At 29.4% G+C, this 16460-nt stretch overlaps 1 protein-coding gene across 7 annotated transcripts in view; it reads right to left on the reverse strand.

The window, feature by feature from the left end:
• The window catches only part of LOC130894767 (peripheral-type benzodiazepine receptor-associated protein 1), a 225249-nt gene that overhangs the window by 16041 nt on the left and 192748 nt on the right, over positions 1-16460 (reverse strand). For all 7 annotated transcript variants that reach the window (XM_057801753.1, XM_057801752.1, XM_057801750.1 and 4 more), the window contains one exon: positions 6479-6561. In XM_057801753.1, coding sequence (XP_057657736.1) covers positions 6479-6561 — 83 coding nt within the window. The remainder of the gene's footprint in view (positions 1-6478; positions 6562-16460) is intronic.

A 16460-nucleotide genomic window follows, 5' to 3' on the forward strand; every position in this document is an offset into this window, starting at 1 on the left:
GTACACTATAATGTTTTATTGTTGTTATACATTTATACATATTTTCATTATAGTACTTGACCATATTTTCAGCACCAGATGATGAACGCGTAAGTATTGTAAAGCTCGAAAATATGTTAGAGTTAGTGCATTGGTGTTTAATTTTGCCACAATCCAACAATCCCACTACGAAAACTCCACACACACACATAAACACACACACACACACGCACGCACCCACTTTAAACTACTTTCTGATCAGAATTAATTAATATCAGAAGAATGTTCTCCTAATTTCCATTTGGATTATGGATTATTTTACAAAGTGTATAGATATAGTATATACGTTGACTATGACGTTCATCAATCGAATTATCCACAACTCTTTGAATCATATTGTCAATTGAATGCTTTTTTGAAATTTCGAAAATTGAGCGAAAAGTTAACCAATCGGAGTATTAAGAAATTAAAATTGGCCAATTTTTTTAGATGGAATGGTAAGTGTCCTAATGAAACCATGTTATCCAATCTTCTATTCCTGGAAATACGGTTATGAAATGCCTTGAAAAATATCCGATTTTCAATGTAATTGCAATTTCACCAGCTACCTTATCAAACATTCACGTGTTGCATATCAGGATATATGAAATAACAAATTTAAGCCCAGAACTGTCAACATTAGTGTATTACACAAAAAATTAATTGTCAAATAATTACAGATGTTTAGTAGAGTTAAAGTGAAAATCAAATTTGAGTTTAGGAAATGTGATACAAAACGAAATTAATAACAGAAATATGACTATGAATGTGATTAATGCAAGATGTCAACTCATATATTAGTTGAATAGTGTTTGTAAAAGTCATCGAAGAGTCGATCTTATGGTGACAAGGTTTTAAATAGTTACAATAGAAGTCTCTTTCGTTGATAAAAAAATCGTATTTATAGTTCAGAAACTTTTAACGAGTGAAAATAGTACATGATTGCATGTTTCTATTGAATATGGAAAAAACTACTTTCCCGTGACAATTATTGATGTGACATGTGATCTTTTAAATACCCACTAGTTAAGTTTTGAGGGGACATCTAATTCTCTTGTTCAATACTTAAATATGTCTTCGAAAACCTATTTTTTGGTTTTTATTATTATCACTCTTTCTCTTCTCAGTCTACTTCGTGATCTATTTACTATATCACTATGGTCTTTCATTCGTAAAAAGCCCCGTAAAACATAGTCATTTTCCTCAATATGTAAAAATTCCTCAAATTCTTCATTTCCTTGCTTTGTGTTTTTTTTTCTTCTAATTTATACATTTCATACTCCTGCTTGGGGTCCAATTTCTATCTGTATTTTTTACCAATACAATTTGCGATTTTTATTGCGAATTTCGATGTACAAAGTTCTTGGTTTCATTCGAATTTCATTAATTTCAACATTTTGATTAGACATTTGTGCAAATTTTTGAATTCAAAGTAAGCTAATTTACTGTCTGATCAACATGTGTAAATACAAACATCAAATTTATAAAGAATCTATATTGCATGCAATTGAATAAGAATAAATAAAAAACGGTGGAAGCTCCTCTAAAGCCATTGTACTACTAGCTAAGAAGTAGAAACAGTAAGGTAGGAGCATATGGAACGTAGTGTAGGTCAAGTATAATAATTAATTATTATAAAGAGGAATTTTTTTCTGTACCAATTAAGGTCAGGTACAGATAAAAACATATCAAAAGGTAGAAACATCAAGAAAGTAGTTTAAGTTGCCAAATTCAGAACTCCTTCCTTCCCATTTTCTAATCAGTGGTTCAAAAAAATGTAAGCTTTTTTTATGAACCATCATATTATTATATTAAAAAGATAAAAACTATCCAACATTTACAAAAACACATTTATTTCGCAGAATGAAGCGATTCTAGGCTAAAAAAAATGAATTAATTTGGCTCCTCAAATAATATGATCTGTGCGCTATGAATAAATTATATTTAGGAATTTCTTGATCTCATTTTAAAAAATATACAAAAAAAACTGTTCGTTACCTTATATGTAATATGACTCATTAAGCTTTCACGAGGGTTGAATTAGAGATAGAATCATTACTAAATGATCTTTTTTTATTCTTCAACCAAAGTTGGTTATTTATAGTTTTTTTTTTAGCATTTTTCAGCAGGAATGATAATAATTTTTTTCATTTCAGTTGGTGTATATAATTATGCAAATATTGATTTACAATTTGATATTCTTTATAATGAAAATGAAAACACCATTTTCAGCCTACTTGAAATGACAGGTACAACCTAGATTTTTCAGATGAGACCTAGGGACTTGTACCATATGGTTTGAAAGATGTCTATATTTTTTTTAGAAATATTGTGACCTTCTTTACAAAAATCAACACAGGATAAAATATATATGTGATTGAGGAATTTTGCTTTAATACAGTCATAAACCAAAATGTAGTATTGTTCGTAAAATAGAAGAAGAAATAACTATGAATGTCAATGTGATATATATTCAATAATTTCAAACCTAACTCTCAAATTGAAAGTATTGGCAATAATACTAAGCTAAATAGAAACTTTCGTAATAGTGAAGACACAATAATATAGTTTTCCTATAAAAAATTGGGGGATTGTCTTTACAAGAAATTGAAAATATGAATACCTTTTTCAAGTTGAAAATGTCACTTTATAGGTGAAATTTGAGTGGATCAATATTTTCTATATTCAGTAAAATGAATATGGTTATTCCATTTATTTTCCTTAGAGTGGATAATATTTACATTCAACATCATATTTAACATATTAGAATAATATATTAGGTTACTAGTGTGAGCAGATGTTATAAATATGAGGGTATAGAGACATAAGTTCATTCTAGATTTTGGAATAAAGTTCATTGTTTATCATTAATTTAGATAACTAATAGAGAAGAAAGGTTCATACTCACATAATGAAGATTATCTATCTATAATACTCCATCTACTTCAACGCTTCAAAATTGCAATTGGCGATCACATTTCCTATTACTCCAATCAATTGATTACTATAACTTCTAAATATTATATATGAAACTATATTACAACAAAAGGATAAATATTTTGTGAGAAAGATGAAAAGATTATATCGAATAGTTTTTAAATAAAATAACTTGATTACGATATTAAACTACAGCTTTTCTTAGTATTCGCAATAAGCAATATAATATATTAACAGAGTTGAAGAAATTTACTGTTACTACTACTTATCGCTAAAAACTATTTTTTTCTCTTTAACTTTACCATTTCTGTCTTCGTTGTAATCATTTTTTCGTCTGACTCCTATGTTTTCCCATCTTTTTTAATTCCCCTAAAGCTTTTCCCAATTTTGTCCCCTGTTCTTTCATTTTATTTATCCATTTCTCCCTTAGTATCTCTCCATTATTTTTCTTGTTTATTTTCTTTATTTAATATTAATTTGTTACGTTTCTAGTACGTCCGATAATCATCTGGTCCCACTTAGTTTTTCTCGTTTTTCATTCTATAATACTTTGACTCATCATTCACATCCATACTTATGTGTTCTACCCCATTATTGTTTCATTTAATGCGTAGCCAATTTGTGATAATTTATTTGCCCTGTTAATTAATGTAGTTTTAACAGATGATAATCAGCTTTTGAATTCATGTTCCTGTTATCCCATTCACATTGACTTCTTATGTTCTTGACTATACTGTCCCGTTACTTTGTTCTTCTACACAATATAAATTTATCTTATGTATGTGTTTTTTCCTATAATTCTGCATATTTTTTAACAACCATGAAAAAGTTTTTCTATTTCCATTTCTAATCAGTTTCTCAAACTTTTATTTATGTATAGAACTTGTAACTTGTTAGTACCAGATATCTTGCGCTATGATTACGTAGCTATTAAAGAGCGGAGGAATATATTAAATTTCAAAATTACTTTAGAGATGAATAGTAGAAATCCTGTATTTTGATACATTTTACACATATTTATCATCGGAATCTATATTATCGGAACCTACGCTAGATTTCTACTTGATTAGTGGTTAACAGTTAGAAGTGAGGATGGCGCCAGTTAGCGTTCGCTGGGGAATGTTTAATTACAAGAGCCAAATAACGACGCTCATTAACGTTGTCTTCAGTTCTGATCTCAGGCCCGAACGAGGATTGTTAAAACCATATTAAAACCGTAATAACGTCGAAACCAGTCAGTGGTTACAAACCCCTCTTTGCAACTGCGAGCCATTGAGGATTTTAATATCGACAAAAAGATCGATTGACATAACGCTCTTCAGAGGAGACATAATTCTTTTTACTTACTTTTTTGGTTTTCGTTTTTGCTCTTTCTCAGGTTTCCTTTTTTTATATTATTTTGCTTGTCTATCTGATTCAATTTATTACCTCCATCTTTTTTTATCAGGTGTTCATGGTGTTTATTTCTGTTATGTTCATCATGTGCCCTATTCCGTTTACTATTATTAATGCTGTTTGCATTAGTTCAAATCCCATTACTTTAATTACCTCTGTAATTATCATTCTGACGCCCTCAACACACGTGATATTCTTAAAAAATATAAGAGTGTTTGTTTGGTAGTTTTTCATTTTATTTCCCCGATTGCTTGATTTGATTAATTTCCAAAACTCTTATTTTGTTAATTCTTAGTTCTCTGCTTTTCTGTCTGTTGAGTTCATACTTTTATTTCCATCCCTTGTTGGTTTCCATTTCTATTTTTATTGGTAATATATTCCTGTTTTGTACATTGCAAAGTGAGCCTTGTATGTCTAAAGGATATCAAAGTCTTATAAAAAACCAAAATACATCAATTTCAGATTAAAATTAAATAAATGTAAATTTACTTGTTTAAAATGGAAGAAAAATTTCAAGTGGAAGGTAAAGATAAGGTAACAGAAAAAGGTTGTTAGGTTTTAGATCTGGTGATAAAGTGGGTGGTCAACCAATTTGCAGTTTGCAAACCTTGAAATTTAATCATGGGATAAGCGAGGTGTGAGAAGGTATGTTAAACAGATGGAAAAGCACTTTAATTTTCTTCAAATACGGTCACTTTTTGTAAAGTCTCCATGTCCCTCTACTTTATTAAACAGTAAGGCTTAGTACTGACCTGTTATTGTTTCACCTTTTTGAAAATAGTCGATAAACACAATTCCATGATTATCGGTCGCCATCACTTTTCTTGTCTTTTTTCGGAGGTTAGCCCTCCGCAATCCACTGTCCTGACTTTTTTTCGTTTCAGGAATGTAATGGTAGGTACAATTTTCATCTACAGTTATAAATCGACCCAAAATATTCGAGTCATTTTGATTAAATGGCGTCAATAAGACTTGAGATGCAAGTGAGTAAATGCGTTACTCAACGTGTGGATAGCTCACGCATGCATATATCTTCTTCAGTATATTGCAAATACCTTCTATCTTTCTAATCTTGATTCGACGGTTCTGTAGTACCATTTTGTGGAGTTTTTCGATGATGTTTGTCGCACTTTATGGCCGTCCTCAACGCTCTTCATTAGGAAACCTAGTGTGGCCACGTTTCAGTTCAGCTGCCCAAAATTTTGGGTTCAGATTGAGATTTGGTGGAAGCTGAGCATTCAAATGAATAAAGGACATCCTTGTTTGTAGTCATCACAAATGGATTACTTTGAAGGCGAACGCGATTTTCCTACGGTTGTTAAAACATTTCCATTTTTTTATTTTGGGGAAAGTGATTGAGACAAATCAATTTTCTCAGACTAACCTATGACATGTTTCGAATTCTTCTGGTTGGTTCTTTTCGTTAATTTCATCTACTACTTTTCTTTTCTACACCAACGTGAGGAAAAATACAAAAGTAATAGTTCTTTCACGTCTATACTACTGGAAGCACTAGAAAATTATATTGTAAAGTGTTATAAATCATATTTGTTTGATATCACACGAACGCTTATGTATTGCGTTTATTTCGAGTACTAAATATGTGCACTGTGTGAAGAAGATTTGAGTTCATACTAAATTGTCTATTGCTATATTCAGTTGATACAATTTAGTTCCTACTTTCTTATAGTTTTAAAACCATTCTTCCGGTGCTGCGTAATGATAAATATTTTATATTTCAAAATTTAATATGATTTAGATCCATACAAGCTGAAAGTAAGTAATAATGTATTAAATGGAAAATATACAAACTAATCAATCAAAATTCCAGAACACAACAATAAAGATATTTTCGAAATATATAAATTTATAACGGTATTGATCATTTATTTGAGGTATTCATTTTTAGCAAGTAGCTTCACTTTAGATGGTTCTATTATATTATTAATTACGTATTTTAAATGAATTATCCTTTGAAACATTAATTGCGAAAAAATGGCAAAAATATCATGCAAGGCACACTGGCGTACATCGATGTAAAAGAAGGTTGCGTACTAACAAATAATAGGATAGAAATAGACAGAGTAGGAAAATGAGTTAAGTAATAGTATACAGGGCGTTCAAATACCTGCTGGTGCTCGGTGATAGTGTTCGGTGTCGTAGACGTGTTCAGCGAGTCTAACTGAGAGGTATACACAGGAAGGCAGGCATCTAGACCAAACAAACAGACAAACAACATACAGTCAGCGCTGCCTTTCTAAACACCGAAACACTTGTTTTTTAAAATAATTGCATGTACCGTGCTTAAGATTAATTAAAACTAAATTCAATATTTTTTAAAATTAATAAAAAATACAAGAATAATTATCCCACTCAAAATTTTCCATTTTTATTGTTATTGATATTTTTTATTCTATTAACGAATAATTTATTTTATGCATTATGCGTTTCCCTCAAAGTTGATTATCAGTCTTTTTTATCATATGAAAATCAACAAAAATAGTTTATTAATAGTTAAAGATCCATATTATAAGGAAACAATAATTCTATGAATTGTCTAGAAATTAAACTCAGCATATTCAAACACTATGTTGTGTTCAAAACTGAAATATTTTTCACGAACAACAGTCAACATCAAGTCTGATACCAGTAACTAAAAATGTACTCTAGTGTTTGAAACTGTCTGTCGATTTATCAATTATCATACATAAGCAATTTTCGGTTGATATCCTTTGAAATAATCTGTACAGATGGTATTTGATAACTTATCTAATTTTATTTTTAGAAAGATACTGAAGCTTTTTAGGAAAATAATTGGCATGGAATGAAAATTTTCAGTTTATGTCAATCTACTCAAATATTCGAAATTGCAATGCCCAATATGATTATTACTTTCAGGTTTCCTATATTTCAGTTACAGCAATCAAAGACAAACTCATCAAATGCTGAAGTCAAAAATATTTAATCGATTTTTTTTCAAATAATAGGATAAGAAATGGATATCTTGTCTTATCCTGTAACCAAGAATTGTTTTTTCAATTATATTGCAGATTTTATAATCCATTTAATATATATGTTTTATGCTTATTATTTTTGTCACAAATCGCACGGCACCCTGTATATTCTCCACTTATTTAATTTATCAAAGTTTGAACAATACGCTGCATTAGTGATGGTGTCAGATCGTTATTTTAAAAATGCGGGCCCAAACACAACAAACTTTCTCTACTTTTCAATTACTAGAGGCGAATGTGATTATATCACTTCAAAATTAAAAATAATTGTGTGTATAATATAATCTCACTTGTAGACTCATAATTATTATACGTAAATCAAATAAAGATAAATATTTTATATATGTATATTTATAGTTTATTTAAGGTGTGAAAGATAGAAATTTTTAACAATTATATACACAATGACCTAAACTAACTTTTCTCACACTCATGCAGCGTATATCAATATAAAAGTATATAGGTCATATTCATGTTGGATGTGCAAATACATCTAGCATTAGTTCACGCAATATAGAGTTATCAGTATTATTTCGATTCTGGTGGCTGATTTTGTTTGACAAGGGGGCGAAATTGAAGTAGACTCGTGCATATGTTTTCACTTTTCAATTAGGAGTAATTGCATCATATTCTGCATCAGTTTTGCTCTCTTGTCCAGGAAAATTAGTGACCAAAATGGAAGTAACGTGAAATGGTCATATTCAGGCTATAATTTCTGGACCAATGGTAAACCAGCCAGAGTATTATGATCCTTCTGTAGTCTCCTAGCTTAAATACATATACAATGGTCAGGACTGAAAATGCTCAATGGATTTTTATCAATCAATATAATGAACCTCTCTCTAATCTATATTTTTTATGATTTAAAAATTCTTAAAAAATTCAGGATATTCTCAACAAATAAGTTTATTATCATTAACTAGATATCATAACAAATTATAGTTAATATAAAAATCAATTTAAGTGGTGATTATTAGAATATGATATCAACATATTATTGATATTGTTTGTTTCTCTCTTTAACTGCGATAATCCTATCTTTTATTTCCAGAATATTATGATTTTTTTCTTATGTGCCCATATGAAATGTTCGGTATAACTATTTGATGGGATTCAAATGCATAGCGAAATGGAATTCATTTGCATTGAAAAGTTGTGTCTTGGAGAAAGAAAGTTTCATCGTGTTGTGAGTTATTTTAGTGTCTATTAGTAACAAATTGTCGAGAAAATTTGCATGGTTTGGATGGCAACATGTTCCTATGTACACACTCCTGATGTCTATAAAAAATCTCGCATATTATGGACTAACTTAGTATCTAGAATCATTGTCACGTGAAATTTTAATTTTTGGATAATTGATTTCTCAATACTTTTGTTTCCTATTCAAGTGAAGATCGTGTACCAACATAAGACAAATAATTCCACCTTTCATATTTAGATATGGACCATAACTGCACAATTATATCTTAAGTATCGAGTTTATTTGAAGATTATTACATTCAGTAATAAACGGAAGCTTCAACAGTAATGTATAATAATCATATTGACTACATTACAGAACCCTAACCACTCAGACCAAACAGCTATATAAAGAAAAAATGAAAAACACGTTTTGAATCTATCCTTCCCATAAAAAAGACAATCCTGACCAACTTTGTAAATGTGTAAAATTGGAAACAACAGAATCATCTGTAGTTAATGGAGATAAATTTTTTGGAAAGTGAACCACAAACATATTATTCGTAGTTGAAAATCTACCCTTCTCTAGCTCAGAAACTCAATATAAATGGACTTGATATAGTTACAAATAAATAAACCAATAGCGGCAACAATTTATCATACGTCAGTATAAAACTATGATCAGAATGCTAACCGTTTTGTTTCTCAATACCTAGAATTAATTGGAATAGAAAAGTGTAGTCGCAGATTTTCAAAATCAGTGAATCAAATACTGGGTGTTTGAAAAAATTTTAACTGTTCATTTGTAAAAATTATTGAGTTTTGCGTGATTCCCCTTAGATAGTAGTAGCCGTTTCTGTGGATGCCCAGCTCAGTGGTCGTCAACGCGTTGCTATATTCAACGTGAATTTCTTATTATTTATGTAGTTGATCTTCCTACAGCCCAGAGCATAAGAAGACGGTGTAAGTGACTAAGCGATACAGACTGTTTCTGTGGAGGAAACTCTCCAGGTCGTCGTTATGTGGATAACATAAATCGAAATGTATGAAAACTTTGCCTTATGGAATCCAAATAATTTCATATCCCCAGAACAGTGCTACACCGCACTAGAATCTTCGCGTGAGAGATTTTTTAATTGGTAGACTTCCTCAAAGATAAATGGGCAGAGATGGCCCTCTGGATGGACTTCTGACCAATTTATCATTGTCCATATTAACACAATGCATGATTTAATATGATCAAAACCAATCATAATATCTTAAAAATGGACAAGGTAATATTTTTAAGACATTTCACAGTACAATTTTGTTAATTTTATGGTCGCATTTAACGAAGTTTTCAGAAAAAAAAGTAAACAGGACAAAGCACACATCATTTTCTTTCGATTAGCGATAATTATCATCCTAAGTCTGTATGGAAAAAACTTCTTGAGAATCCACAATTGCCTACCCGGTACACAGTACATTAATAATAATACTTCATCAGTTTACATTTCAAATTAACAATAGTCAAATTTTCGTAGGAGTAGAATTAAACATATGTTACGAGTATGAATATCCCTCAATGTATCAGTTCAGAATTTAGTACAACGGTTATATTAGATTAGATTAGGAAATAGTACGTAGCACAAAAACTATTAATTTACCTATTGAAATAAAGTATATTAAAACTAAAATTTCAACTATTATTTGAAGAACCATCCAGGAGGCATGAATTTGTTACTTACATTTTCTGTATATACTGCAAAATCCATAGGCTATCATTAGGTGTATTTTATGACTTTAGAATGTATAATCAAATTTAATGAAATCGCGTAGTGTAATAATCTGGATTTTCCAGAGTATCCTATTGCACATATTTAATTCCATTTCTATGTCGAAACATTTCAAATTTTCACTAAAAACCCCTCCAATTTAGACGAGGCTTCGTAGAACCAATTATTGGCCAATCTATTTTTAGAAGAATCTTAACAAATCTACTAGTAAGTAAATTATCCATTAATGATAAATCTTTATTTTATTTCATCATAGGGTAATGTAATTATATTAAAAAAATAGCTTCGTTCATTAAGAACAAATTTTTTTTCTGAATAGTTCAATGCTCAGTTGTAAACTTAATACTCGTTAGTCATATAAAATCCATGGTACATGCGTACTGAAACAACAAGTGTTTTTGTGTAAAAATCAGCATAAAAGAGATAGAGATAGAGCTAGCAATATGGCAATCCACTTCATTTAGTGCAAATTCGAACATAAAACAATTAAAGCTGATCCATTTTTGCGGTTCATTTTCATAAAATGTGAAACATTCGAATGAAAGCAAAAAATGGATCTTTACATCACACGCTTGCGTTTTGATAACATGAAAAAATCACATAAGACTAATAGAAGAATATTTCTACTAACAAATATGTAGTTATAATAAAACGAAAAGTAACATTATAGATCGAGGATTTTTGATTCTCTGTGGTCATACATAATTTCATATTCATATTTATTTGTTTATTGATAAAATCCCAAGTTTTCATCATTTCTCATCCTCAACTTCCAATTCTTAGTGTACTCATCCGGATTTTATTCTATTTATTTTTTTTTTATTTTGATAAAATAAAATATATATAACTACAATATTGAACACAAAAGCATATACTGATAAAAACTGGATGAATTGGAATATTTAGTATCCTAGATATCTTTTGGTATTGATTTTAGCGATGAGCCAAGATAATTTAATGGAACAAATACAATTACATTTTTTTTTTCAGTAAATATACTTGATGTCTTAAAGAAGCTGGAAATAGGGTGTCCTGCTATAGTAACAAGAGGCTCTCTTCAAGAATAATACAAAAGTTTTGTTTGAGTATAAAAGACGATACTCTCTTTGCATTATAAAGTAAGTTATACGAGTATAACATATACCTGGCTGCTTTTCGTTATTACGGCGTTATCATTATACAGTTAATATATCAGAATGCTGCAATCTAATAGTATCTCCTAAAAATTGTTTTAGATTTGGAGAAAAGCTTAATGAATCAATCAATACTGAATACGGTAATAGATAGAATTCTGTAAAGAAGTAGCTGCTTTTTAAGAGCCTAAATATGAATGAAAATCTTATGGTATTAGTTGATATAAAATCATTCTAACAGCTTTGAAGAATGTTATTACTTGATTAATTATCAAGAAACAGATATAATAATGAATAAGACTAATTCGATTATGAGAAATCAGAAATCCTAAAATTTACTGATGTAATGATGTGAAAAGGTTTGTAAAACAAATGTGTACGTTTCTTGATCTAGAACTATATAGCTCACAAAATATATATTTTGCTATATGCTGTGATATAAACACACTTATCAATCTGTAAGTGATCAAATATAAAATATGATTTCATTGTCACAGCTGAGAACAACAAGAATGTATATGAGATAATTTCATAAACAAGCTGCAAATAATAGAGAACCAATACGTTGCCATTTAGTAATCACATCAGTCAAATCTGTTCAACGCAAACAATTCTTCATTAAAATGAAACCCTACTAAAATAGAATTTATGAAATTATGTATGTTTAAATGGAGTGTGGTAATGCGTTTAGTTATTATATATGTACAGTATACAGGCACTAAACAACAAAAAAGCAGAAAATAGCGATCGCAACGTCGACAGAAAATTTTCAAAAGCCAGTGTTAGTAAAATTTGAAAAAAATACGTACAGAGTTGACAAAAACTTCTTCTTTAGAATATTATTTTAACCCTATCTATCAATTTTCATGAGAAAAAGACGATCTATTATTTTTTTTTTCGTTTGATATAAACATTTGATATAAACAATTAGATAATACGAATATATGGAGAGCATAGTCGTAACAACAGAGAAATTTAACTACTTTATACGATCGCCCGTGGGAAAGCAGCTGCAAAGTTTTTCAAATGAAGTTGGTAGTGTTATTGGAATCCATCATAATTGTCATCCTTACCGATAAACCTGCATTTTGATTATAGCCATATATTAGAGGAACATCGAAGAAACCCATGCATCATGCGTCACAAATTTCCATCTTACAATTAATATTGGGAAGAAGGTATTTGTTACAAGATTCATCTCTATTGATGGAAGTTCTGATATACATTAAAAGAAGGTGATAATACTAACAGATTAGACGATTGCTACTGACGCAAGGTAGTTTTCCAAATGATTAACATTGTATAAAAAAAAGTTTTATCTACTGACACCATTACTAATGGGGTTGTATCGTCTCAAAACCGTATAATCTGGTCAACAGATATTCCTCGTTAAATTTTAAATTATCAAAGATTTATAGTTCCAAAAAGTATTTGCTTGCTGCAAAGAAACATTTTGGGACTCAATTAACACCTGATATATACTTAGTGCATTTATTTATAATTCAAGAAATGTTCGTCGTTGGTTGAACCAAACATTTCATATGCATTGGAAGGGACTAACGACGGAATTTTATTGGAAATGTTTCAATTTTCAAGTTTCAAGACAAACTAAGTGTTAAATCAAAAATAAAATTTTGGAACTTCAAGTTTAAATAATATTCTGGATAACTTTGTTCTGATATTTTTTTTAGGTATCTAAGCCCCATATTGGCCCTATTCATAGCAGACAGAGTTTGAATGTAAAATTTCAGTCGTTCCTTAAAAACATAAAACTGTGTTAAAATTCTAATCTGAAAATCTTCGAAAAATCTATATACCTAATGTTTGATTTAAATCTATTGAATTTTTTTATACACGTGTCCCACGACGAGTTAAAACGATCTGTATATGGCAACATACTTATAGTAAAATCATGAAAATTTCTACGTTTGGGTTTACGGATACAATCTTTTTAATTAAAATATTTTCAAAGATAGCCGACTTTCGGTTCTACTGTCTAAAAACTTTTTTCAAAAAATGCATACTTTTTGAGTTATTAATTTTTTGGTAAAAAATTTGACCGTTGCAGATTCTTATAAATTATTTTTTTATTTTATTTTGACCCATTGATGCAAGTACTAAGAAATAAAAAAGGTTATGTAAATTTGCTTTTAATACATAATAAATATGGCTAAGTTGTTACAAGAACATGTGCTTTCTTTGTAGTAAGAAATCCAGATAGATCACGATCGAAATCGCACATTGTTAAAAGCATACTTAACAATTTGAAGCTATTCGGTTCAATTTAAGCAAAAGTTAATCGAATTAAACCATTTGTGACAATAAGATATGCTCCAAAATTTTATGGAAAATTAAAAGCAAATGAAAATAGTCTGACGTTTTAAAGTAAATGTTCGAAATTGTTCCCTCGAACTTCGATGCATTTTTCAACCCTTCTCAGTACGCCTTCATTCGTCCCACGACTTATCATCTCAGAAAGGGAAGTGAGATAATTTCGAATTCTTAACTCACGATCTTATCTAGTTGTTAAGGTTTGTGAGTAAATCTTTTTATGTGATCCCAAATAAAAAAATCTAAAAGCGTCATATCGGCAGAACGAGGGGGCCACTGAAAAGGACCATTATTTGCTAACCACCTGTCTTCAAATTGCTCTTCTGAAAATATATTTTTGACGATTGAATTGTGAGCGAAAGCACCGTCATGAAAAAAAAAGTTTGTTTAATTCGCCTGGTGGTAAGCGGTCTAAATAATTTTGTTTTAAATTTCTTAAAATATTAAGATATCTTTCACCCAAAAATAAAACAAAAAACATTAGAAAATACTAAAACAGTGTTTTTAACATTAATAATTAATTGATTGTATTTCCTAACCATTCAAATTACCATCATAAATATGAAGTGTTATTATTTGATTATTTCTAATCTAATCTTGATCTTTGGTTACATGAAGATTATCTATACTACAATAATAGAAATTGTGTCTATTAAATAATCCATTTTTCATGAATTTCGATTCCTCGCACAAAATGATGTTTTTTAAAAATTCTTCGTCTTCCTGGTATTTTATTATTAAAAATTCAGCAAACTCTACTCGTTTAATAAAATCGATTAGGAATCCAATTTTGACACAAATTGTAAGAATAGGGATGCATTTTATGTTTTCGTAAAACACGGTGATTCGACGATTTGCTTACTCGATGACCTTTTATGGCAACACGTATTGATGCTTCTGGAGCAGTAAAATAAGCAACAACATTAATTTCGGCATTATTATTGTCAATAACAGGATTAATTCGATTAACTTTTGCTTCAAATGAACCGTATGGCTTCAAATTGTTGAGGATTCTTTTAACAGTATGCGAGTTTGGTCGTGGTCTATCTGGATATCTTGCAGCAAATAAAGTACATGTTCTTGTAACAACTTTGTCACATTCACCATGTATTAAAGGCAAATTTACATATTCTTTGTTATTAAATTGAGAAAGAGCCATTTTAACGATTTTAACAATTGACTTATGACAGTTAAATAAGTGTATGTTATTACAAAGCCTACTAAAAGTATACAAAAAAAATTAAAACTTGTTAAAAAATACAATAATAATTTAAAACCTTAAATATTTCGAACACGACTAAACGTTGAAATAGGATTAGTAAATACAATTTGATTTGATTTTTTCACAGACCTTGACAAGGTAAAGAAAAATCCTTTTTTATTTCTTAGTATTTATATCAGCGGGTCAAAATAAAATTTAGACCACATCTGCATCTCTAAAAATTTACAGAAAACATTTAATATCTAGATAACGGTAAGGATTGGGTATAGGAAAGTATACATGAATTTGCCTTATTTTTTTATCCCTGAATGCATTAAAATAGAAAAAACCGGTAATTTAAAATTAAACTTTAAGCACCCTGTATAAAATGAAAAAGTTTTCAGCATAGGTTCAAATACATCTAACCTTACTAAAAGCAATTGAATAGAAACCATTTTCATATCTTTAAGGGTATCCTCGTAAAAAAATAATTTACAAGAGTCTGCAACGGTAAAAATTTTTACAAAAAAATTAATAACTCAAAAATTATACATTTTTCGAAAAAAAGGTTTTAGACAAAAGTATACAAAAATTTTACGTAAATTCCAAAAATGTATTAATTTAGGGTGTTTAAAATAACAAAGTTACAGTCCACTTCTGGTAGAACCGGAAGTCGGCCATCTTTTAAAATATTTTAGTTAAAAAGATCGTATCCGAAAACCCAAACTTAGAATTTTGCATGATTTTACTATAATTATTTTACTATATACAGATAATTTTAACTCGGCGTGGGACACCTCGTATAGAGACCAATGATAGAATAATATTTTCTATACAAAAATTTTTATGATATTTAATATTTTAATGTCAAATGTAATTTATATAACTCTTAATCCAAGTTTTAATATGCATAAGTGGAGAAGTTAAATTCTGAAATTTTTTTATTTGTAGATTCAAAATATTTTGTTTGTACTATATATGTAATATAATTAATACTAATTGTATATGGATACGGTTCAATCGATTGTTTTTTTCTCAAGTAATTAAGTAAAACGGGGGTGATTTCCATTATATCGATTTGGACAGTTACTTAATCAAAAAACGTCATTCTGAGAAAACTTTGTAAAATATATAATACGCATTTTTTGGGTTAATATTGATATATCCAGAAACAATTCATACCTACCAAGAGGTGAAATATGATATAATAAATATTTTTGAATATGTTATGATGAACTTTGTTCTCATATAATTAGAGGAAACTTGGATATGAAGTATGTGAGGATGCCTGTACCAAAAAATAATATCAGAAAAGAAAATATGTCCAATAAATAAAAATATAGCATTTTCGGAAATAATATCGTTACTTTAACGAATAATACATTTGCTCCATGTTACATCGCGGGAAAATATGATTTTCAGTATGCTTTTCATTCTAAAATTTATAGTGTTCAGTTAATATTCTTCGTTTATCCCA

The sequence above is a fragment of the Diorhabda carinulata genome, chromosome 6, assembly GCF_026250575.1.
Source record: "Diorhabda carinulata isolate Delta chromosome 6, icDioCari1.1, whole genome shotgun sequence".
NCBI classification, from domain to species: Eukaryota; Metazoa; Arthropoda; class Insecta; order Coleoptera; family Chrysomelidae; genus Diorhabda; species Diorhabda carinulata.